The sequence below is a fragment of the Opisthocomus hoazin genome, chromosome 5 (genome assembly GCF_030867145.1).
Source record: "Opisthocomus hoazin isolate bOpiHoa1 chromosome 5, bOpiHoa1.hap1, whole genome shotgun sequence".
NCBI lineage: Eukaryota > Metazoa > Chordata > Aves > Opisthocomiformes > Opisthocomidae > Opisthocomus > Opisthocomus hoazin.
In genome coordinates, this window is record NC_134418.1 from 37,618,753 (window position 1) to 37,643,116 (window position 24,364).

Here is a 24,364-nt window from a genome sequence, read left to right on the forward strand (position 1 = left end):
ATCTTTTAATTCAGTAGTCTTTTAGTGTTTGAACAACTGATTACACAGGAATATTTAATTACATTTATTAAATTTGGTAAGCATAAAATATTACACACATTAAACAGCAGCTACAACTCTCATACTGGAGTTATTCCAGATTTTTTTCCCCAGTAGTACTGAAACAGATAAAACAAACCCATACAGATGAACTGAGGCCCCATTATGAAGGAAAATAATTATTTCACTTTTTTAAAAAAATATTGAACGATTCAAACATTGTAAATTCTTGTTTCTCATACCATATAATCAGAAAAATAAGACTACAGATAACAGTCAACACCCAAGGAGCCAGTTTCCTCCTTTTTACTTAATTAACACTGGTTGCTCAGTACAGTGCATTCATTCTCACAAATGACAACAAAAGTGTAAACTATCATGCTTAGTATTTCCTTCCTGTAGTAAAGTTAAGAAAAGCTGTGCATATTTCAACTCTGTGCAGGTTATCTTTCTTGCTACAAAAAGGCATTCAGCAAAACAGTAGAAGACAAATTGCACATATGGTTCACTGTAGATCAAGTAACAGCCACTGAGGCTGTGATTTTCGATGGCTCTAAACCATCTGAAATACCCAAATCCCACATAAATAAACTGCTTGTGAAGTAGGCGCCTACCTTCCTCTACAACTCTGTCACATTTTGCTTGAAATCCAGAAGATGTTCTAATATGTAACACTTTCCAGTACAAGATATTTTGTATCAACCAGTGCTTACTAGCTGCAAACTGAACATCAGAAGGTTCACTTAAGTAGTGATGTTTCCATAAAAAGTGCATGCAGCTCAACTAATCTTGTAGTTACAAAAGAGTTACTAATCCCGATTCACAGAATCAAGACAAATACTTCTTTTACTTCTTTCTGGAAGGGATGCACATAACCTGTGACCTTCACAGCTGCATTCAGTACACAGGTGCATCATTTAAACTGTACACACTTCCAGTGTGCCATTGCATTGATCTAACTTGTTCACATCCTTTCCTCTGCTGCTAGAAAAGTGGAATACAAAAGCTCTGTTGCAGCAGGTGTAACTATATATTAGGATATGACCAAGTTATGTGTTCTGTCAATGTGTAAGTACAGTGTACAGTTCTTAGCATACAGCCAACAAGGTCAGTGGTAGGTACTCCTCATTAAAAAGTAGTAATAAACTAAGTATTATTTCCGGTTGGTTTTACTTTTTTTTCTTTTTAAATATACATTTAACAATTCTCTTCTTGCATCCTTCCATATCTGACAGAAAAGGCAATAAGTCTCTTGTATACTATCTCCAAGAGTAAGAGAGAGACTACAACTACTCCACAGATTAAGCTAAATGCCCAGCGTGGTCCCAGGTGAGTGTATATTTGGCTCACAAAAACAGGCCCAAGTATTCGTGCTCCACTTCCAGAGGCAGTTAACCACCCCATGTAGACACCCTACAAAAGATCAAAAGCTTACGTTAGCTTACGTTACCAGAACTATTTGGCTTGCCAATAATTCCCACCAATTATCCTAATTAGAAAATTTAGCAGTGTTTAAGCAATTACTTATCTTTTTTCACTCATTAAGATATTGAATACTTTGTTTCCAAGAGTACTGCTCAGCTTCTCTAAGCATTAATTCGAAGGCTCTGCTAAACTACATACTCTATAGCTTTCTAATAAAAAGGCAGTCTGGCTCAAAGCATTTAGCCTCTTTACCTTACACCAAGTGGTGAAAAAGCAAGAAAATCTTCTGTTAAGCAGTAATGTCAGCTTGCTATGTGTTTCACCACTATAAAATGTCAATAACTGGAGGTATCATAGCATTTGTAGTCTTTATATAATATACTTAGTAATAGGAACATTATTGCATACTGATATTCCAAATATATAACTGATTGTTACAAAAATGACTCTTCCAGAACAGTTACGAAAGCCACAAGCTTTGGGCTTAGCTGTTCTGAAATTTTCACGCAGTAAGATTTGCCATAAACTGTAGTACAAGCCTTGCTTTCCAATTCATCTAGGGACTTGCCTTGGATTTGGAAAAAAAAAAAAAAAAAAAAAAAAAATATTAGAGTTCCTGGAAACTCCTGCCCCAGTTGAAACATACTATTATTTGACAGACGTCAAAAGGAATTTTAGCTAGATCCCTCATTCTAATAAAGAGGGGGCAAGTCTCGGGGAGCAAATGAAATAAACCATTTCAGCATCATCCTTACCTGAGGCTTTGGTCCCAGAATTTTTGAATATAAAGTGTAGGACATGACATTACAAACTGGATAGCCCAATCCTATTAGTACGTCAGAGCTGATATACTGGGCCAGATAGATCATAGGAGTGTGCAGACACCAGGCCTGGGTGACAGGGCAGCCCATGGGTTCCACCGTGTGGTTGGATGGAAGCTGCATTGCTTGCAGACTCCAGAAAGGCATTAACATTTCAGTGGAAGCTGTTCTGGGAATTGAGTTATTCTTTATTTCTGTAAAAATAAATTACGTGTGCCATTAACAAAAAAATACAGTAAAAAGCTTTCAAAAAAAGATCATGATGATAGTTTAGTATGACTTGAATTATACCTTGCCACTGAATATTTGGTAGTTTCTTCCCCCAAGGCAACAAGATAAAGAATCCAACCAAGACAATCAGTAAGCCTCCATGGAGTATGGCACGCTCACCAGTCCTAACAAATAATGAAATTACAAATAAATATATATAATTTAAAGAAAAATTTATGAAGGTACTAATGACACAGCCCATTAGTTTGCTGAAAAGATGCCCGACCAAAACACCTGCAACAAAAACTGCAAAATCACAGTAACTTAAAACCTGTTTTTCTTGTGATTCAAGGGTAAAAGCCAGATAAGGAAAGGGATTATATTAACAGAATAAAGAGCAACCACAGAGTCATGGCTGTGTCAAAACTGGAAGTGCTTCATTAACATAGTAAACCCAAATTCATTAAGAAGTAAAAGATTTAAGTAATGCAGATTTGGCCTTGCCATAAAGCTGCTCACACTTAGCTAACGTAAGTAACGGAATTCCAATAAATTCCAAAAACTTACTTTTTAGATAGCGTTTTAACAACCATGAAAACAACAACCGACTCAATGCCAACCACACTAAGGATTATTCCATTATAAAAAACGGCTTCTTTCCTGGTCCAGGAATACATATCCATCGTCAATGGAGTAGCTATACTAAATGGACAGAATAAAATTACATTAGTTTAAAAAAGCGCTTCTATACAGCCACTTCCATACATACATTTTCCCAAACATCACACACAGTGGTATAGAAGCCTTTTCTCCTGACCGGCGTGTCAGAAAATGCAGGGTAGTTACAAACTAGTTCTGTCATCCATCACTTATTTAAAAATAAACCCACTAGACAAAATTCACAACTGCATGACACCACCAATACTCTGAAGCATCATTAATCTATTTCATTCAAAGATGATGGAATAAAAGCAAAGCAATAGAGAAAAAAAAAATCAGGCCCTGTGAGTATAAAAATAATAAGCATTTAATACTGTTTCAATTTTAGTAACCAACCATTCCCTCGAAACTCAATTTTCTAAAAGTAATGCAATTAAGACAGAGACATATTGTTAAAAGAAATTTTAGCTACATTAGAGCTCAAAAAGCTTCCAAAATAAATCTTCTAACCTCAAAGTATTTTATAAATTAAAAAAGGAAGTCTACTTTAGACTGAGATAATATTGTTATATTTTACCTATTTTCTTACACACAGAAAATTTGGGAGTGTGTAACATACCTCTTTAGGTAAAAAAGAGTCATGTAAAGTAATGCATTTAAGAATACAATTGCATTAACTACATCAATTGTTTTCACCTTTACTGAAATAATAATTACTAAGAGCTTCACTGGAGCTTTTCGAGCTAATCAGAATCATACTAAAGAATCAGACAAAATTAAAATAGCAAGTATAGAACAAGGTACTCAACTGAAGAGAGTTTTCTCTGAAGATTTTAGGTAGCCCAAGTTAAGCTACTTTTCTCTTTTAACACTTAAAAAGTTGATGATATGTGTTTGCATCCGTTCAAAAGCTTTTACATTAATGCTTCATACACTACAAACTGTATGCTATGTATTTTCAGTTATTACTGACCTTTAACTCATTATTCTATATCAGTATACATCAATTTGACTACATATGGGTTTGGACTTCTATTTCTGAAGCATACGGTTAAGAAAATGACTGGAACAGAAAAGCCTTTATAGGCACAGCCAGTCTAACTGCATTACATATTTAAGTATTTTGAGAGAAAACAGACAAACTTACGTTTCAAAGACAGCAAACACAAACAAGATGACAAAGAAAAGAAAATTGATTGCTACCACAGCAACATGATCAACATTTCCTTCTTCATCCTGATCCAGAACACCATTTTCTGCAACAAAAGAATAATCTAAACTGCAAACTGAGCTTTTATTACACCACCACAAATTACAAACAGTAATGATTTCTTTGTTAAGTATTAAACATGCATGTAGGCTGGTGGGTGGCTAGGCACCTATACTTTGACAATTTAAGTTTAATGTTTTTAAATCAAAATGGAATTGTTGAAACCCAATTCCTCTGACAATGAGGGAAAATGATTTCCATACTGGTTATACCACCTGTTTTCTCACTGTAATGCTGGGAATGTAGCATTCTCTGCACCACCACGGAGCCTTTGTTCCTCTAACCTGGGCATAGTGTTATCATACACAAAACACCCATGTGTGTCGTGCACATACAGCTCCCTTTTTAAACAGAAAACCAATACTGAAACTGGTGACTTCCATAGACTTTTAAAAGAGGTTTAAGATGACCTTTCATATACTTTCTGTTCTTCAAGTGAAAGGGATACTCACAATGTTTTAAAAAATTTGAACTGCATACGAAAAGGGTATCTACTGAAGATCAGCTGTTGCACTGCACGTGGCAATTACTGTACTTCAGCCTCACCAACCAAGTTCACTTATACAACGTACACCTTTTAATAAGATGCCATATGTGAAAGCTGATATGTAATAACAATGTTACTCAGCATCATACAGAACAAGAGAAGTATGACTGCAGAGTAGAAGGGAGATTTTTTTTTTTTTTTTTTTTTTTTTTTAATATCCATATTCACTTAATCCTGTCTCTTGGAAGAGACAGTTCCAGGGTGAAAATCTGGAAGGATCCACAAATTATTTTTTTTTCTTCTTTTCTACTGGGCAGCACTACGGACACATGGACCCAACATATGGAGGTGAAGCAATTTCCGGATCAGTTAGAAAGAGCTGTAGCCTATTTTCCACTTCCAAGTTCCCAATGCATCAGACTTTAGAATACTTCTAAATGCTTGTATGTAATAAGAGAGTACTTCAAAATTAGAATAAGTTTTCAAGAAAACATAGATACCTTCTCCTTCAAAATTGATACTTTTGCATTGCCGTCCCATGTCATCCACTCGATGCTCTCTAGAAATTTAGAACTGTTTTCGTTAATACACATATTTATTTGTTCTCCTATTGAGTCAAGTTTCTATTAAAATATTTCTGAATGGCATCATCTTATATTCTAATTATTCCCAGCTGCTTTAAACATCATCTGTGTAGTCTACATTTGACTGCAGTGAACACCACCATATTCAAGAAAGGAGATATTCCAGTGGGAGAATATCACGTATCTATGTGCATCTCTCTGCTCCCCTCACTGCCACGATTGGGATAATGAATAAAAATCCCCCCTCCAGATTCTTGAAGGAAAGACAGACAGTGAGAACCCTACAGACAAACTAACCTTATTTCTCTTTAGAGAAAAAACATGGGCAGAAACCATCAACATTAAAAATATATCAAGGCTAAGCTAATAATCTAACAGCTTTAACTTTTTTCATCAGTTTACATTCTAGCTGTAACATCACTATGATTAATTTATGAGCACAATGAAAAAGACATGTATTAAAGAAGGTAGAAACCCTGAAAAATAAATGACAGCTTATAGTTCTAGCACTCCAGATTTCAGGCTTATTACTCCTCCTGAGCAGCATATTTTTTCTTTACAAGCCACACACTAAAACAAGGTAGAATATTTCTCTTTTTTGACTTGGTTACCTGAAGATAGCAAAGATCAGAATAATATTAATAACTCCTAAGAGAGCTCCAAATAAAACTGGTGCCGTATACATGTTCAGCTGAAGACGAATTAATTTCCATGTTACTCCTTCTTCTCCAATAAGTGTAAAACATGTCTGAAAAACTTAAACACATAAACATATTAAGAAAACCTTGAGAATCATTAAGAAAATATTAGAACACATATAGAATAAGCACACAAAACTGGATAAGCAAAGTTGTTCTAATTGCTAAGTAAAATTTAAATATCATACCTGTTAAACCTTTTACATTTTGAGAATCCTATTCTAAATGAACTGATGGATACCAGTGGGATCTCAATTAGCCAGAAAACTACTTGGTTACATACAAATACACTGTATAAACAACAGCATGACACTTAAAGAACTGGAACTGAATTTTATATGTACCAATGGTTAATTTTCTTGGCCATGTGCAGACAGCTGATTTACACTTTTTTCCTCTTCCTCCTATGGAAAACCTTGGCCATGGGACTGGACAATCCCTCCTGCTAAGGGCAAACTAGAGAGAAAAAAAAAGTTGTGGGCATTCTTAAATTGGTGCAGAACAAAATATTGTAAGATCAGGTCATTTGCTTACTACTGTTAGGAAAAAGACTCTTATCAAATTAGGAAAGGGAATTACCTAAACTTATATTCTATGCAAATCACACAAAGAATGCAGATCTCTGTAGATCCTTTAATGCTCTATCAACAGCATTAGCAATAATCAATGGGAGGAAAAAAAACCAACAACAAAACAACAACACCTTTCAGCCCTAAACATTCACCTCATTGTATTACCATACACAGAGCACTTCAGCTCTACTATTTGGATAATCTTAATCTCAAGCTATAGACAACAAGCAATCAGTAGAGGCTGTTTAGGACAAAATTGCTGGTCCCTCTTTACAACACCAGGTAAGTCTAACGCACTTCTCCCATGAAGCAGAGAGAGTATCTCAGGAGCCACAGTTACCCCCGATCTAACAAACACCCCTTGAGTTCTTCAGTCCTTTAGCTCTCTGTAATACCTGTGCTATGCCTTAACATTTTTTCCAATATGAAGATTTTGTGATCATCACCTCAAGATCAGAAAGATCTGTTGGATGTTATTTTCTACAACATGTGAGGCAAGGTGAAATTTTCAGTCATTTTGGAAAGGTGGAAATGTTTGCCCAAGTACAGTAATGTTAATTTTCTTCTCTGTGCATAAAGTGCAATTGGTCATAGACTGTATAGTGGGTACTGGAACAAGAGAGCATCTTGGAACTTGTTTTTCCTGCAGCCAGCAAACTAAAACAGTTAGTGTTTAACTACAAACAATTAGAATTTCTTTGGACTACAATATGTCTTTTATATTGGCATACACAGATATATAGGAGTGGATCCTATTTATTCAATTTTGACACCACTGACAAACTATGCCTTAAAATCCCCAACACGCAGCTGCTAAAGATTCCTACTCCCAATGCTGAAATTAATCATAAAAAGTATTAGAGAAGTGAGGAAAGAAGATATGCTTTACCTGGTCCTAATATGAAGCCAACCGCTTGGCAGGCACTGGTATTGGCCATGGCACTTGTTCTTTCCGTAAGAGAAGTGGCACCCGCAATATACGATCGAACTACAGCCACGTTTCCTTAGAAAACCCAAACCAATAAAGCATTCATATAAATACTAAGTTCTATACTTAAATTATCCATTTACATTGATTTTAGGTGGGTTTTTTTCCTCATTTTGTAAGAACATAAAACCCAGCACTCCCTCTAGTATTTACACGCCACTGCACAATTACATAATTTTATTATAAACTAGTATTAGCCACATCTTTGCCTTGTTAAGTAACAAATTATCATTCACATAACAGTAAATCTGGTACAAAAAGATCATGTTAACTATCTTACACAAGAATTTAATAATTTTCAGAAATGTACATGCTGCTGTGGTTACCTGCTCCAAATCCCACAAGGGCACGTGCAGTCAACATGTAGTATTTGTTGTGTGAATGAGGTACATGGACGTAGGCATAAAGACAATTAGCAGCTACTGAAATCGCTGTTGAAACTACAAGAGGTTCTCTCCTTGGCCTGTAATTGGACCACAAGCCAAACAGGGGAGAGGCAACCATTTGGCCAATGCTGTATGAAGCTATAATCCAGCCCAAGAAACTCGCATCTGCTGTCGGATCAATCTGTAGAAACAAATCAATCAATTCTATGGATAAAGCATTACAGCATTTTATAGTACCAACAAAACCATGTTCGAATCAATACCTGAAATACCTGACTGCACTGTAATTCTGAGTATATGGCACTACGCAAAGCAGCGTCAAACCTAGGCTATCACTAAACAAGTTAGTGTGTCTGTATGGCACTGTGCAGTGCTTAATATAAATGCACCACTCTGGGTCTCAGAAGCAGTTGTTTTCACATAGTACTTTGTCTGGGGCAACAAACCTTGGCTAACTGTCTCCAGCAATGCACCAAACCGATAAAAAGTGCTTTGCTGCTGAGACTGGAAATGGCTCACTTTCAGCAAACTCACATAGTTCTCATACAGCAGTGCTGATGTTATAGGCAACTTAAACAGTGCGGTAGACAGTGTACATGCCAGGAGCAAGAAACCACTTAACTCATCTCTGCACATGCCTCAGTCTGTCCTGATTTAAAAGGCTGATGATGCATTTTCTTTTCTTCCCCAAGAATTCAGCACCACCCTCAATTTTAATGGTACCTCTAGGACCCTGCCTAGCATATCGTTCTTCCAAAGTTGCATTTGAAACTGCCTTCTACAATTCCAGGAGCAGTAAAATCCTAACACAGACTGAATTCAAGTTTTAAAGACCTTTTATGCCACTTTCAACAAGACTGCAACAAAGAGGGGGAAAAAAACCACAAACTAAAATCATTCTCCAGGAACACAGGTGATTCCCAGTTACGAATATCAAGCAGGTCTACATACAACCACCTGACATTTACAGAGCAACTTCTACTGTCAGCTTCCTGGTGTGGTGTTTTGTTTTTTTTTTTTCAAAATGCAGATAAGCTGTGTGTATTATGTTTTAGCACCACATATGCATTCAGTTAAAGAGATTTCTACTGATTCACTGTCCAAGAAAATAGTGAAATTATAGTGGAAAACCAAATATTTCTGGATTATGATGTACCTTTATCAATTCAGGAAATCAACTGGTAGATTTTACATAAAATAATGAAAGCTGTGTAAGTGGATGGCAAAATAAAAGTCTCTTATAATCACAGACTTCCCTTTACTGTTTCTCTTCCTAAATAAAATGCGAAGTTTTGTATTGCATACTTCCTGAGCAGGAGGTTTCTGTTCTTACTAACTAAAAAAAAAAAATTTTACAAACCTTTTGGAGATATGGCCACACAGACATAATTACAATTGAGAAACCTGCAATGCAGTAAAAACATAACTGAAGTTACTTATTTGCCATGTTTATCAGTCATTCGCTTTACTGAAGCTGTTATTGCAGATTCATTCTTCTGCTCCTATGTATTGTAGTCTAAAACTGCATCAGTCTGTTACCTGAAAAATCTGTGTATTATATGCTTTTTTTAAGGAGTGATAATTCCTCCTAACATGAGGAACTATTTTTAAAAAGGTTGTTTTACAGGTGTGTACACACTAAACAAAAAAACTCCTATGAAAAGAATACCGATGCGCCAAGCAAATGGCATGGGATTTTTCCTCCCACTGGAAAGACAACAAAGTTCCCAGAGTAAAAAGAATTTCTTGATATACTGACACATTTGTATCCATTTATCAAAGAAATTTAATTTCATCAAATTAAAAAACAAAAATATCACTGCAGTATCCTGTGATTTTCAAGATCACTTCTAGGCCCACAGAAAATCACCAGAAGTCAAAAATCAACAGAATTCTCATTTCCAGGGTCAGTTATTTAGGAATGAAACAGTAATTAGCTCTGCAGTGGAGATGCAAAATCCCACAGGAGAAAACAAGGTCTCACAGACATTTTGAAACAGGTAACATACATTCCCACAAAGATCTTACCTCTTAAGAGCTCAGCAATATTTCAGAGTCTTATTTAACTTATCTTATTAAATGTAAATTTCTGTTTGATTTGCTAGTCACATCTTCTCTTTTGAAGAATCAGAAAATTAACTTCTTCAAGGTTATAAAAGAACAGTGGCATTAAAGGAGCTATACAGGTGAAATCTAGAAACCCCTGTAATTTTCAAACCAAAATATATTCATTAAGCAAATAACACCAAAATCCGCCTGTGTTTACTTACCTACACTACTGAGAAACATAGTAAGATACATAATCCAGACGGATCGCCACCTGCTCTTATAATGCTCTTGTGTTTCCACCGCATCACTGTTTTTGAACCAAGCCAAGAGAGAAAGAAATCATTATCAGATTCTCTTCTAGTTGTTCCCACAGGAATTGAAAACATTTTTCACAAATCCCTCAATACAATTGTGTAAACTGTTATGCAGGAATGGACTTCCACACAGCAAAAAATACAAATAATTTATTTGAGAAGCAAGCTAATTTTCCACTGAAAAATACTAGATTGACAAATCAAAAAAACTAATAGAAATGCTATCACATACCATTGCACTCCAGTGTTACACAAAGAGGTCTTAATCTCTTAATCTAGAGAGACAGTCATTTCTGCTATCTCTTTGTATAGACACTTTGGAGCATCACAGGTATCATGGAACAGCTTTAAGAAGTGCGTATTAAACGATGAAACCCCAGACAGCTTCTCAGAACTGTGACTTCAAAGCAAACAAAACCCAAACTTGAACAACTATTGATTAGACTAAAAGGTATGGGCAGTCTGTTCTTACCAGGAGAAAATAACTATACAATGTAAAATATGTGTGCAAAAGACATTGCTGAAGATTGTAAGAAAAAAATAAAAATAGAAGTTACAGACTTTGTGAGCAGCAAGTTAATCTTCTAAAATTCATGAGCACCTTCTGAGACCCACGCACTTTTTCAGAAGCAAGAACACTTCATGGTTCTCCACTTCTTTTGGTTTTGAAGTATTCTAAAGAAAATAGTCTCTGACCAAAAGGTGCAGACCTACGTTACATATGCCTAAACATAGTTTATAAATGTTGTTTTTATAGGTCACGATAGGCTTAGGCATAGGCGCAATTTTAAAGCCAACATAGCTATTCCACACCGTGATTTGTACATTTATTTCTTCAGTAACGTTTATGCTGTTGAAGTGTCTTGGTTCTATGAAACTTTAACCGCATGAACCATGTTTCCACATGTACTTTGTAACCTTATTGCCTATCAGGCATAGGAAAACGTCAACACTCGTAAATGCCACGCTATGTTTGGCCACTTTCAAGGCTTTGGTTAAATCAAGCGGCACGCTTCAAGCGGGAGGACACTTCAGAGCGAAGGCGGCAGCAGCAGGAGCCACCCCTCCACATCCAAGACACCGTTGTTTTCCCGACAGCAGGGAAAAAAACCAAGCCACCCACTGCTGCCCACACAAGAAGAGCGCTCTTCAACACCCGGGCTTCAGCACCACAAGGACAGATTTTTACGCTTGTTAGAAACTCCCCAAGCGAGCGCGTTTGCTTTTTCCACAGCCGGAACCGGCCCCCGGCGGGCTGAAGAGCCGCGCCGCTCCGAGAGCCCGGGGAGGGGGCAGCGGGCGAGGCCTTCCCCCGACCGCCGCGGGGAAGGCGGCTGGGTCCGCGTTCCCCCCCGCCGGCTGCCGAGGCGGGCAGCTTCCCTCTAGCCCGGGCTTTCCTGGCCGGGTGCAGCACCCACGCGGGGGGGAGAGGGACTCGTCACCCGCGGGTGGTCCCTCCGGTGACCCGTGGGGGTGCCGCCCCAACACCCCGCAGCGGGGCGGGGCCGGCGGCGCCTGCGGGCGCAGCTCCCCTCCGCACAGAGTCTCCTCACCGCCCTCGCAGGGAGGGGCGTGGCGAAGGAACCAGCCCCTACCTGCTCTGCTCCTCCGCCGCCTCTCCGGGACTCAGCAAAGGCTCCTGCCCCTCGGCGGTCACCTCCGGACCGAAGGCAGCGGCCGCCATGCCCAGCCGCGGCTGTATCCGAGCCCCCGTAGTGCCGGGATCCACCCCCGGCCCCTCCCGGCCGCCCTTCGCCGCCGCTGGTGGGCGCTGCCGAACCGCCGGCCGAACTCCGGATAGGGCGGGGAGGGGAAGGGGGGGGCAGCGCCGATCACGCGCGCGGGGCGGGGCCAGGGGCCTGCCGTGCGCCTCTACCGAGCGCCTGCGTATGTGCGCGAGCTCGTGCGTCGGGGTGGCCCCGCCCCTCTCTCCGCTCCGTCCTCCTCCGCTTTCCCGCTCGCCCATGTGGTGCCTCGGCACCGGCAGCCCTGGCCGACGGGTGGGTGACCTTCTCGGAGCGGACGGGAAGGGGTGGGCCGGGCCGGGCCGGGCCGCGGGGCCGCCAGGTCGGGGAGCGGTGGTTGGTCTCCGCGCGGCTCCCGGCTGATGTGTGAGGGACCCCCGGGGACCGAGGGGTCACGGGCGTCCGCCTACCTGCCGCGCCTCGGAGGGGAGCGCCCGAGTCCCGCTCGGGGCGGGCCGAGGGCTCGGCGGCCCGAGGGTGTCCGCAGGGCGGCGGTGAGCTTGCAGCGGCCAGCGCAGCCTCTGGGGTCGGCGGGGCTCCGGCTGCCGGGCCCTGCCCTTTGGACCGGTGACGCTCGGGTCGGGCTCCGTCCGCTGGTCACCCAGCACGGAGTGAGTGGCGGAGGGCAGGTGGGCAGCGGCAGGGAGCGGCGCCGCCGCCCGTGTAACGCCCTGGGCTCAGGGCCCCCCCTTGTTTGTCGCCGGCTCCTCTGTATCACATCGTGTCGAGTCGCTGTGGGGCTGGTTTCTGATTTGTCGTGACTTCGCGATTTTCTTCTGTTTAAGCCGCCTTTCTTCAGTTGGAGGGGAAAGAAAAATAAAAGCATGACCTGACGTTAATTGGAAGAGAGGTTTTTAAAAAAAAAAAAGTGGTAGGGCAGGGAGGTTAAGGACTCCGCCTTCTAAAATAAATGGCTTTATCGGAGTGACTTCTTGGTGGGAGCTGTTTCATATTCGTGTGTAGAAGCAGTAATCTGGGCCTTTAATGAAGCCTCTATGTGCTTTCCAGTCGTGTTTTTCTTGTAACCAGAGCTGCATGTGCTGGATAGAAAGGAACAGCTGACCTTCTGTATGTTGGATTTTGGATGAATTTTTCTATCCGTTTCTGTGGAATGTGTACACACCAAAAATTTATTATTGGTATGTGGTGTGTGGGTTCTGGAAGCAAAGAAAAACACTCTTCCTAAAGCAAGAGCCTCCTTATAACTTATCTCTAGATTTCCTTTTCTTCGCTGGAAAATACTATTTTTAAGTGTATCTGTTACAATTTTTATTCACAACGTACTGTTATGTACAGCTTACCATGTTAGCCATATACTCATTGAATATTTGTAACACAGGTCCTGTTTCTTGGGCTACGCAACTAAGCAGCATCTTTATCAGGTCACTGCTTCTAGCTGACCTGTCTTACAAAGGGATCGTGGTGTGACGTGTGGTATCAAGTGGTAGATAGCCACTCGCATTCTGAGACAAGCTCTGCTGGTTCTTGAGTTCAAACTCTCACTGCTAAAATACACTCTTTACTTCTACTGTGAAGTTATAAAACTTCAGCCTCCAACAGTTGTATTTGCCTTTTCTGACAGTAAAAGTATTTGTAATTGTCTTTCCACGTAGACGTTGATGGGCAGTGACTGAAGCATGTCCTACCCTTTTGTTACTGCAATAAACAAAGTGAGAGGATGACCCCTGTTTTATCTCGGTAATACTTCTGAGAAGTTCTATGCAACTTAATTCACATACTTAGAGTATTTTTTTATTTTAGTGTTTCCTGTACTCTTTCCAGTGGTGGTTTAATCTTGAATCTGATTAATTGAAATATCCTGAATTACTTTAGAGTCTTTATTCAGTCAATGAAACAGAATACATGATGAGACAACCCTTTCACCTCAATCAATGTTGCATTTAAACAAAATGTACTTGTCTAGAAACTTGTTTTGACATTCCCTTGGTGCAACAGAGAGAGCTCATCAGGCCAGCCTTTGAACTTACAGCAAAATCAATATCTTCATGTTTTCTCTCTCATTTGGCTTTTGTTTTGGAGAGGGTTTAAAAAAAGCAAGACAACAACCAACCAAACAAAACATGCAATTCTGCTTTGTAAAACAGCAAAACATTCATTGAAATTTATTTTCATAATTACTGGTAAGCAGTGTACTGATAGAACTGCAAATCTAGTTTTAGCGTATTTTTGACAACATAGATTTACTCCTGTGTGTACTCACTCTGAACTGTCTTCCCAGCCCCATAGAGGGGGCTGGGAATTAGGTTAAATATTTATTTTATTATTAAATTATTTCATTATTTTATTAAATATTTATTATTATTATTTATTGGATTAAATACCAAGCTGTCCTCCTGCTCCAAAAAGCAGAGGAGGGACCTTGCAGAGGCTAGCAAACATTTCCCATCGGATACCTCAACAGCATGTGAGGTCAATGAGTATCTCCAGAGTGGGCAGGGAAAAAAGATTGTACTGAGGCTGTGGTGCCATTAGACCAAGCAGATATGGATCAGAATAATAAGATTACACAGTCTGCTGTTTGAGACCAGTGGAAGAACAACTAACACTTTCTACAGTGTTAAAATAGATGGTCCCCACTTTGACTTTCTGGTGACTTCAGGTATTTATTTCTGCCCTGTAATGACTGGAGGTAGAGCCATTGTGCCTTTCTAGGATGCTTGCTCTAGTATTCAAGTACCTTAAGCTGTCTATAATTTCTGTTTTGATAGTAACTTACTCTAGGTCTTAAAGCATTTTTCTTTTTCTGTGTATTAGTTCTAAAGTATTGGCTTTTTAGAAGTGCAAAAGAATGTATTTATGAATCTGACCACAATTTTAACTTGTTATATTCAGACAAGCTTATTTGAAGAATGACCATGTTGCAGTGTGGCAGAATAAATGAATTTTGGATTAAAATGAAGGGGGGAAAAAAAGAATTAAATTACATTGTTTTGGAGTGTGATGAAGTTATTTAGATGATTTAGTATGGAGGGATCTGGAAATACTAGAAAATCGTTGAAGGTAACTTCTTTTTCGTCTTTGATTATTAAATCTATTGTTTTTCTTAGGTGTACACAGATCCTGGACCTTTTTCTTTTTAGTTGGATAACCTATATCCTTCTGACCAAGAAACCACATTTGAGTTCTCTTGTTCTCTTTTCTTCTCTATTTTTTTTATTCCTTCTTTCCTCATTGGAAGAGCATCGTAGTGGCTCCCTGTTCACTTCAGTAAGTATTGCTTTGAAAATAATACTCAGCTTGCCTAAAATCTTGTTTGCTTTAGCTGTATTTGATCTAGTATATTTGCTGAAAGAGAAATGATACTGGTAAGGATTTTGGTGGCATGATTTCTTCCCTGAAAGAAGTGGGAGCATCATTTTCAAAACTGTGAGAAATGAAGTGGCGAAAATTGGAAAGCAATGGATAAAGTAAGGGTTAGGGCATACGTTTAAGACACCAATGAAGACAAGTTTACAAAAATAAGCGTTCTCTATATCAATGACTGGAGCTAATTTTTTTCTTTCTAGAAATTTCTTTCTAGAAATTTCTTTTCTGTACATAGCTAGCGATCTAGTTTTCTGGCTGTTTAAAACCAAATATTGTTTCAAGCTTCCATTCTGAGACATGTTTATGAAAGCCCATGTTGACTGACAAGTTTTAGCTGTCATAGCTATATTGACAGGACAGAGATCGATGCCACTCTTTGTTTTATCGTTTCAAGTAGATTACAGTTAGGGCTGGTTGAAGATGCAGTTCTGTGACCGTATGTGTCTTGTTAGTTGGCTTGTCATCAATTATGTAATAAATTTCTGGTTATATTAGGCATGTTAAATTCCTACTCCTAAATTCCACTTCCCTAAAAAAGACCGAGTTTATATAAACTGGCTTTGAATTTTGTTTAAAATTAAAAGAGTTGACGTGAATGTCAAGGTTATCTTCCTTGGAATAAAATGCTTTGGCTTCTCGTTAATGCAGATGCCAGAATAAGAACCTGCTTTGTGTTGCATTCAATGAACTTGCCACTGAAGTTAACCCCTTTAACTGCCTTGTTTTAACTTGTTCTTTTTTCTAGATGTCAGTTTGCTGCTAATGGGTGTAAGTAAATTAGATGTCTTGTACAGAAAGCTTCTCCTCACTAAACTTTTCATCAGAGGATGGGGAAAGCCGGAGGATTTGAAAAGGTGACTTGTTAAAAAATAACAGCATAAAGAGTACTTTGTCTTAAAAGGAAAAAACTAACCCTTGAACTACCAAGAATTGTTACTAACCTGTATCTTTAAAAAAAGTATTAAAGTTTGTTTTGTTCAGGAAATCATGTGTTTCCGTACCAAGGGAGGAATTGGATTTAAAAGAAGTCTTAGAGGGATTTCCTAAATGTTTACGTTTAAAGAGGTGGTACTTGAGAGAATGTATATGGGTCCAATTACATTTTTTTACCTATGCATACATGATTACAACCTTCAAGCAGCATCTCAGAAAATGTTTTCTAAAAACAAAACTTGCTGAATTTTTGCAGAGGAATTGTTCTGTTTAACATTAAAAGGGATCTTTCTAGCTTTCTGTAACTTCCTAATAATAATAATAATGAGCTTTAGAAGTGTAAGATGTAATCAGAAGTTTCTCTCGTAGCCCGAAGTAGTAAACTCATTCTCTTTAGATGTCTTAAAAATAAGAAAAAAATGGAAGTACCCCTTAATTTTTAAATACTTGCTGATTTTTATTAGTTATTATTAAGAGTAACACCTGGAAGTTGAGCACTTGCATTTCTTAAGTTTAAAAATTAAGTAACTGAATATATATATTCTGCATCATGTAGTATTTAAACCGGAGACGATAAATCTACATTTAATAAGCTAATTCTTATGTATCTGAAAATCAGTAAAGAATATTTTCTTTAAATACTGAAATAAAACTTTGTTCACTGTGGATAGCAGTAATGTGGGGCATTGTTTTTGTTTCGAAGTCCTAAGTGAAACATTGGTTAGCTTCACAACATCTCATCTTGAAATGGCACTTGGATTGCTTTCTATGTCTTTCTTCAGTTATTTGTTTTTCTCTGAAGTAGTAGACTTTCCTGCAAAATGAGAATGTTGGATTTTTAAAATGTTTAGTTTGCTTTTGATGGAATAAGAAAAAAAAAAATGTGTTTTGATTGCATCATTTCTGTATTGTGTTACGACTCTGAGACATATGAAGTTTCACTCCCACATCCCCATCTCCCCACAACACAATTGCGATCTGTGTAGGCGAACTTCTGACCAATTCTGCTGTTAGCTGTTGCAGTACTAGGCAAGGCTTTTCTCTTGCATGGTGTCTATAAGGGTAATCATACTAACATCAAACAGTGATAAAGAAGCATTGCTGATAGTAATAATGGTGTCAGCTGTGGCTCTTCCTTTTTGATAGAGGGCAAAACAGCTGTCACAGGGGATCAAAAGCTCTGGGGGAACTGTGAGGCAGGCTTGCTGTCCTGCTGTTCTGAGAAGTGGAAGAAGAATTTGTTCTGTGTACTGCCCCTGAATGAGAAGATGATGAGCTGTTCCCCCATAGCCCGGCTTCACCTGGATGAAAAAGGAAGAATACCATCTCCTCCTGACTCCTCACACTGGCTAGTGGGAGGAGGGAGTACCACTCCTTAGTATGCATGCCCTATCATGCCGGAAACAGTGACAGCATAGTGTAATTTGTTCTTTTTTTTTTTTTTTTTTTAAAGAAAAACTAATGACTGTGAAGCTCCATTAGAAGAAATTATTAAATTTCTTATACTTCAAGCATTAGCTGAGATTGACTGATACTACAGACTAGCCTGCCTAGATGTAATCTGAAGTTTTATGTGCACACAGTTGATGTGATGACTGTTGATATCTTAATGCTTCATCCTCAACTTGTTACCAAGAGTTGAAATTCCTCAACACATGCAAGATTTAGCCTTCAGTATCGTCCTAACGACAGAGGAAATGCCTAAATGCAGTATTTTTAGAGGGTGTAGTGTCAAGGAAAACATCTCTTCATTAGCTTAGCCTCCACACTCATGTCTCAACTTTACCCTTATTTTCTCAGAAGTACTTAATGTACCTGCTCTTCTGTATAAGAAAAGGAAAGACTGTTTAGTAGAGGTATTTTTGATATGATAGTAAACTAGATTTTCTTTCTGTCATTTTGGTTTGGTTTTCTCTGGGATTGGGAAGGTGAACAGATCATTGCTGTTATGCTATTGTTCTGTACTTTCCACCCAAATCTGCTGTTTCAGTTGGCCAGGTGACATCTTTGTGCATATTTACAACCACGAGAATGAGCAAGTCATTCTTAGCACAGAGTATTTAAGGCTGAGAGGGCCATCTTGAGGGCATCTAGTCCAAATCCTTATTCAAAACAAAGCTAACTTCTTAGTAGTTTTGAAAGTCCTGTGAGGATGGAGATTATTCATAGTTTCTCTGAGAAATCTTTTCTGGTGCTTAACCGCTGCCTCTGAAAAAGTCTTTCACTGTATTCCAGTAGGACTTTCTTATGTTGCAACATGCAACCATTGCCTCTTGTCACCTCACGGTATACCTCTGAGAAGAGTCATTTTCTCTGTAAGACTCTGCAACCCATCTAAGTAGCAGAAGAAAGCAACTGGATTTGCCCCTTAGTTCCCCAGGCAACGCAAACCCCGTTCCCTTGACCTGCTGACTGCCCTCTTGCTAAATGCAGAGGGTATGCCATTGGTCTTCCTGGCTGCAAGGATGCACTGCGAACTCGTGTTCAGTTTGCTGTCCACTGGAAACCTCATGCCTTTTCCAGCAGAGCTGATACCTAGCTGGGAAGATCCCAGCCTGTATTGTTGCACGGGACTATTTTCTCTTAGGCACAAGATTTTGTGGTTACATTGTTGAGCTTTAGGATGTTTGTTGACCTGTTCCTCCAGCTTATCCAGGTTGTCTGGAATAGTAGTCCTGCCTTCCAGCTGTCAACCTCACCCTCCGGTTTGTGTTATTCATGAACTTCCCTAAGTGCTGCTAGTAACTTATTTCCAGCTAGACTTCGGATCACTGGCAACTACACTTTGATGTTGGCAGTCAAGCCTGTTTTTCACCCATTCAGTCTGTATTGCCTCAATGTAGCTACAAGGATGTGTAAGTGTAGGGGGTTGCTATGTCTTCATCTGGCCCTGAAAAATGACAGAAGTTTTCAACATATCAGGTGTAAAATACCGTTTAAGAGCTGTGCAAAGCAGTGTACCTGAGCTTTTTTTTTTAAAAAAAAAAACTTCAAAACGTTCTTATATACTTACGCTATGGTAGCCTGATTAATCTGTACATGCAAAGCTGCCTTCATCATTTTTATTTTCTTTGTGGCTTACATTAGTTCCTGAAATTTTTATATATATTAAAAGCTGAACCTTCTCTACTTGTTTCCTTTCAACAGAATATTTGAATTCAGAAAGATTATTGGGAACAGGGAAAAATGCCAGACGCTGGTTTCGAAAGATTACCCAGTGTTCATTGACAAGGTACTTAAAAGAAAGAGATGATGCAGTTTAACTAAATTTATTTTCCTGGTAGTATATAAAGGTGGAATCAACTTAGTACTTACCAGGCCGCTTTTATAGAATAGAAGAGTTGAATATTGATGTCATGTGAAATCTACGTTTTCCTGATGTTTGATTTTATCACAGCATGACTTGCTGCTGGGACTGGCAACTGGGGACTTGAGCTAGGGAGTACCTAAAGATAGGGTGGTGAATGCACCTCTGACAATATTCAGTTAGCTTTTGCTGATCACCAGTTTTCTAACAGGTGGCATTAACTGACTTCACAGGTGTTCCCAGTTGCTCTGTATCAGGAAAAGGACATTAGAATTTATCTGTGAGGGAAGAGGAAGTGAGGCTGTAGAGGCAAAAGAAATCAATGTAGTGTGAGTTCTCAAATGCTCTCATTGGAAAAAGGAGGCCCTGTGCTTCCAAGTGAGGCACAGAATAATTGCCCTGAGGATTTTTCAATCTAGAAAGTGTGAATAGTGGGTCAGAAATGAAGATAAGTTCAAAAGTCAAATAAATGCACTGGTGGTCAGTGCTGTGGCAAGCTAAATACTTAAACAGTTTGCTGTTTTGAAATTTTTTTTTATTAAACTGCTGTGAATAGAATTAGGAGGCAATGGCAAAAATGTGAAATGGGGTTTGAACGGATGGGAAAATGAGCAGTCACATTGGCTGCTAGCAGAGAACAAAAGGAAAGTGAGAGAATAAAGCAGTGACTGTACAGATACTGTTATATTTTTTTCCCCAGTAATGCAGTAGTTGGGTAGGCGAGATGTCAGATCTTAAAGCTCAAAAAATGCTCGAAACTTAGTATGTGTTATTGAAGTTATTTAAAACAGGACAGCATTACACTTTATTCCTTGATTCCTTTAATAGGTCAGAAAAAGTTTCAAACAAATGTTTTGACTGTGTTGGTAACATGTATCCTTATGTTTGAAATAGAACTCAGCTTTGGGTTTTTTTAAGTACATTTTTATCCTGTAACATACAATTATTCTTCTTTAAGAGACTGGCTTTCAGAGCAAGTTAAACATTGACGTAAAATATACTGCTATCATCCCATTCTCTCTGTAGGTTGAGGAGCAATCGGACTGTAGAATCCTTGAGGGGCACTTCATTTCTCCATTGGCTCATTATGTCCCAGGTATCCTGCCAGTTGAATCTCTTGTAGCAAGGTAAGAGAAACCAAGTCGTGTTTTCTTTCTGAAACTAGTACTGCAGAGAAATAAGAATGGTCTATAAGTAGTTTTATTGTGATTTAATACAAACTATCTGTGAAATATTTCAAACTGTTTTTTGTATTTGTGTGTTGAGATAAGATTTGGGTCTCAAAAGTGAAAATAAATCTTATTCATGTGATAGCTTAATCTGTGTGTAAATAAAAAAAAAGTCCCCTAGCAAAGTATGCTCTTTGCTAGGGGATATTTTTTTTTTTTAAAGTGTTGAAATCGTATTTCACAATGCTGTGGAATACCCTGGGAGTTTTTAAATTATTTGTTTCTTTTCTTCCAAATGAGCAGGTTGTTGGAAATGAAGGAGACTATAGCCAGGATGGTAGCTGTTAGGTTTATACATAGTAGGAGAAACTGTTTATATGAAAGAAGCATGTTATACTGTATTTGCAGGAATGACTCCAGCCTTCTATTTACATTGAATACAAAAATACTGTGTGTATACTGAAGCAGCAAATTCATTTAATTGTAACAAGAGAATCTGGTGCCTTGCTTACTTGGCAAGCCAAAAAAACCCCATCCTCACAGAAAGATGGATGATCCCTAACAGTTGGAAGATACCTAATGGCATTTTTGCTGCTTTCGCACTAATGCTGCTTTGCAGTTGAGGAGTGGGTTTGGAAAGGGAACAAAATTTCTGTTTACTTTTAGTTTTGAGCTCAACTTTCATGATGCATTTTTTTTTCCAAGCTTTGTTTAGTATCTTAAAACTGAAATGTAGAAGTTTGTCGGCTCAAGTTGGTACTGGCATTGTCAATTTTATCAGTCTTACTGGTTAGTGGGTTTATGTGTACTTAAACATGTAACCCTAAGGAATGTCAGAAAAAGTTTGATAGTCAAAATACTAGTTGTCTTCCACTTCTCCACTGGTTAGAGAGAGAAACTGTCTCTCAACATTATTGGACTAATTAGTACCATACTGGAAAATATAGTATCCTGATTGTTTCCTTATCTATGTTCTCTTACAGTTTGTAGTCAAGTTATGCCAATTGTTACATTGGACAGTATTGTTACAGTTTTGAAGTGCTCTACAAATTTCCCTTAAGATCGTTGTGCATTGTGTGAATATTTTTTTCTGAAATGTGACTGTTGTGGGTAACAGTGCTCCCTCTTGTGGGGAAAATGCCAGTGGCTTGGAAGTGATTTTTTTTTTTTGTCTTCACAGTAGTTACTCTGTAAATAACTTGGGTAGCAGCAGAAGACGTTAAGTGAATGATGTTGGGTCTGTAGAATAGTTTCATGGTTTGCTTGTTGGGGTTTTGGTTTTTGTTAAAAATGTAAATGTATTGCTCATCTTAATCTTCAGTTTCAGCTGTTGTTCCCTCAGAAGAAAAATGGCAATGCTGCATAGGAGAGCTAGTCATACTTGTTTAGGTTGCTTTTTATCTGAAGTTCCACTTCTCTACTCTGCAATATTTAAATTGTGATAATGAGGTAGTGGGTTTTTTTAGGGACATAATCTTTCAGCTTGGCTACTTTTCTTGTTCGGCATTTATTCGGTCCTAGTTATGGATTCCTTTCTTTGCTGGATGTATTTATGAAAAATTATATTGCTGAATCACTGGTAGTTTGCCTGTGTGGGTTATGAAAATACTTTATTCTGTCTCCCCTCTGCCGCCCCCCCCCCCCCCCCCCCCCCCCCGATTAATTTGGCTGGTGCAGCTTGTAAATAGATATACTTGCTTTGCTAAAATAGGTGTTTGTTTCTTATAGATTTCAGTTCATCATACCCAGAAGATGGAATAGCAAGCACAGACCTGTTTGCATTCATTTAGCAGGCACTGGAGATCATGTAAGTATGTAGAATGTAAAATTGATTATTGTTGAGAAATTAAATAGTCAGATTTTATCTTAATATATGTTTTTGTGTCTTATCTTTAGCACTTCTGGAGGAGACGCGCATTAATGGCACGCCCAATGATTAAAGAAGCCTGCATGGCTTCCCTATTGCTAGAAAATCCTTACTATATCCTTTTGTGGAAAGCAATGTGCTTATTCTCAATGTTGTCTCTGGAAGGTACAACACTTACTACACTGGTATAGTATCTACTTTATGGATCAATTTCCAGTGGACTTTTCAGTGGATACAAGCAAAGAGCGAAGTATGACCGTTGCACGAAATACAGTGTAGAGCACAGTTAATACAATATCCTACTTTTACAGCAAGTATTGCTTTTCTGTTTTTTGGAAAATGTCTTTGACAGCTTCTTACTTTGGTCATTAGAGTAAGAGTTCTGATATGAATCTGTGTACTGATATGATTTCTTTAGCTGTGACAGAGTGAAAACCATGCATTTGTTCTACTTCATACTGTGTGCCTTCTGAATATATTAATGACAGAAAAGAAAATTGCCTCTCCTGCCTTCCCTTCTCAAATGCAACTCTTTGGTACCTCAGGTACTTTTTAGAAACTTACTACTACCATTTAAGATCTGCTTTAAAAAAAAATAAAAAAATTAAGTGCTGTCCTGTCATCAACTCATCAGTAAGTTCTATAACACTGTTACCCTGTTTTATTAAATAGAATCTCTGCTTACACTTTTATCCTACTCATATGCCTGACAAAAGTAAAATCTTATGTTGCAAACTACATCATCAAACTGCATTTAATTTGATTTAGTTCCAGTTAAACACTGGAAATTTAAGTTCCAAATTGTAATTAATCAGTGTGCTATTTATGCATGTGATTTATTTTATTTTACTTTATTTTTTATTTCAATTACCAGTTTTTGTATAGAAATTTTTTACTTTCTTTAACTTGAATCTTCTACATGGCTGTAGAAAACCTAAGGATCAGTTGTAAGTATTACCATTGTATTCATGGATACTGTCTTTTCAGAATGCCACTTTTTTTTTCCTCAATAAGCTCAAAGTAGTATAAACTTTGATAGCTTATTAGCATGGACCACTTATAACCTGCTAATGTGAAATTGTCTACCTTTTACTAGGCTGCTTTTTCATTTTTTGGTGTTAAGAGATCACAGTGATCAGGAAAGTTTGCACAAGATGAACTTGCAGTATAGAGTGAGATGCAAGCAAGTTGTATGAATGCAAGCAAGTACCAGTTTATTTTCCTGATTCACAACGATCCATATACAAATGCCGCAATCATATTTCAGTCAACTGTGAATAACCTTCCTGTTATAATTGCTAAGATTTTTCTTTTCCAAGTTTTTTTTAAAGATTTACAATGAGATATGTAAATAAATCTGGTGTTGCTTGTTTGTTAGTGAAAACTATGCAGTGTTCAGTATTTTACAGGACTTGGCTCCCTCAGTTTCTTAAATGTGAATTTAGAAGCCTAATTAGGCAGTCCTGGTGTTTTGCTTTTCGCTCTTTCCAAATTAGTGGAGTGTGAACAGAAT

General features: G+C 38.4%; 2 protein-coding genes across 4 annotated transcripts in view; one reads left to right on the plus strand and one right to left on the minus strand.

The window, feature by feature from the left end:
* Nucleotides 1–12,799, minus strand: MFSD8 (major facilitator superfamily domain containing 8). Of its 2 annotated transcripts, none has more exons than XM_075420954.1 (12): nt 12,659–12,799; nt 10,411–10,496; nt 9,501–9,544; nt 8,081–8,321; nt 7,656–7,769; nt 6,108–6,252; nt 5,413–5,471; nt 4,303–4,411; nt 3,063–3,197; nt 2,577–2,680; nt 2,220–2,479; nt 1–1,452 (listed from the first exon to the last, which is right to left on the minus strand). In XM_075420954.1, the coding sequence occupies exons 2-12, from the start codon at nt 10,439–10,441 to the stop codon at nt 1,237–1,239; spliced, it is 1,458 nt and encodes a 485-aa protein (XP_075277069.1). In that variant the 5' UTR covers nt 10,442–10,496; nt 12,659–12,799; the 3' UTR covers nt 1–1,236. The 2 variants fall into 2 exon arrangements, with proteins under 2 accessions (XP_075277069.1, XP_075277068.1); XM_075420953.1 differs by lacking the exon at nt 12,659–12,799 and adding an exon at nt 12,099–12,332.
* ABHD18 (abhydrolase domain containing 18) overlaps nt 12,364–24,364 on the plus strand; it is a 24,350-nt gene continuing 12,349 nt past the window's right edge. The window contains exons 1-8 of one of the 2 annotated variants that reach the window (XM_075420956.1): nt 12,364–12,503; nt 15,317–15,476; nt 16,321–16,429; nt 19,656–19,740; nt 20,842–20,942; nt 22,713–22,791; nt 22,881–22,965; nt 23,771–23,798. In XM_075420956.1, the coding sequence (XP_075277071.1) occupies nt 16,338–16,429; nt 19,656–19,740; nt 20,842–20,942; nt 22,713–22,791; nt 22,881–22,965; nt 23,771–23,798 (470 nt within the window). In that variant the 5' untranslated portion in view covers nt 12,364–12,503; nt 15,317–15,476; nt 16,321–16,337. Of the gene's footprint in view, nt 12,504–15,316; nt 15,477–16,320; nt 16,430–19,655; nt 19,741–20,841; nt 20,943–22,712; nt 22,792–22,880; nt 22,966–23,770; nt 23,799–24,364 lie in introns of those variants that run through there. The other variant, XM_075420955.1, reaches the window with a different exon arrangement.

What these genes read in the sequence shown, in the direction of transcription:
- MFSD8 (XM_075420953.1), bottom strand. Translation starts at nt 12,187, where the DNA reads ATGGCGGCCGCTGCCTTCGGTCCGGAGGTGACCGCCGAGGGGCAGGAG. An exon ending in TGGCTTCATATTAGGACCAG is followed by an intron (nt 6,253 to 7,655) that starts GTAAAGCATATC and finishes TATGTGTTTAAG; the next exon opens with TTTTTCAGACATGTTTTACA. An exon ending in ACCAAATATTCAGTGGCAAG is followed by an intron (nt 2,480 to 2,576) that starts GTATAATTCAAG and finishes TTATTTTTACAG; the next exon opens with AAATAAAGAATAACTCAATT.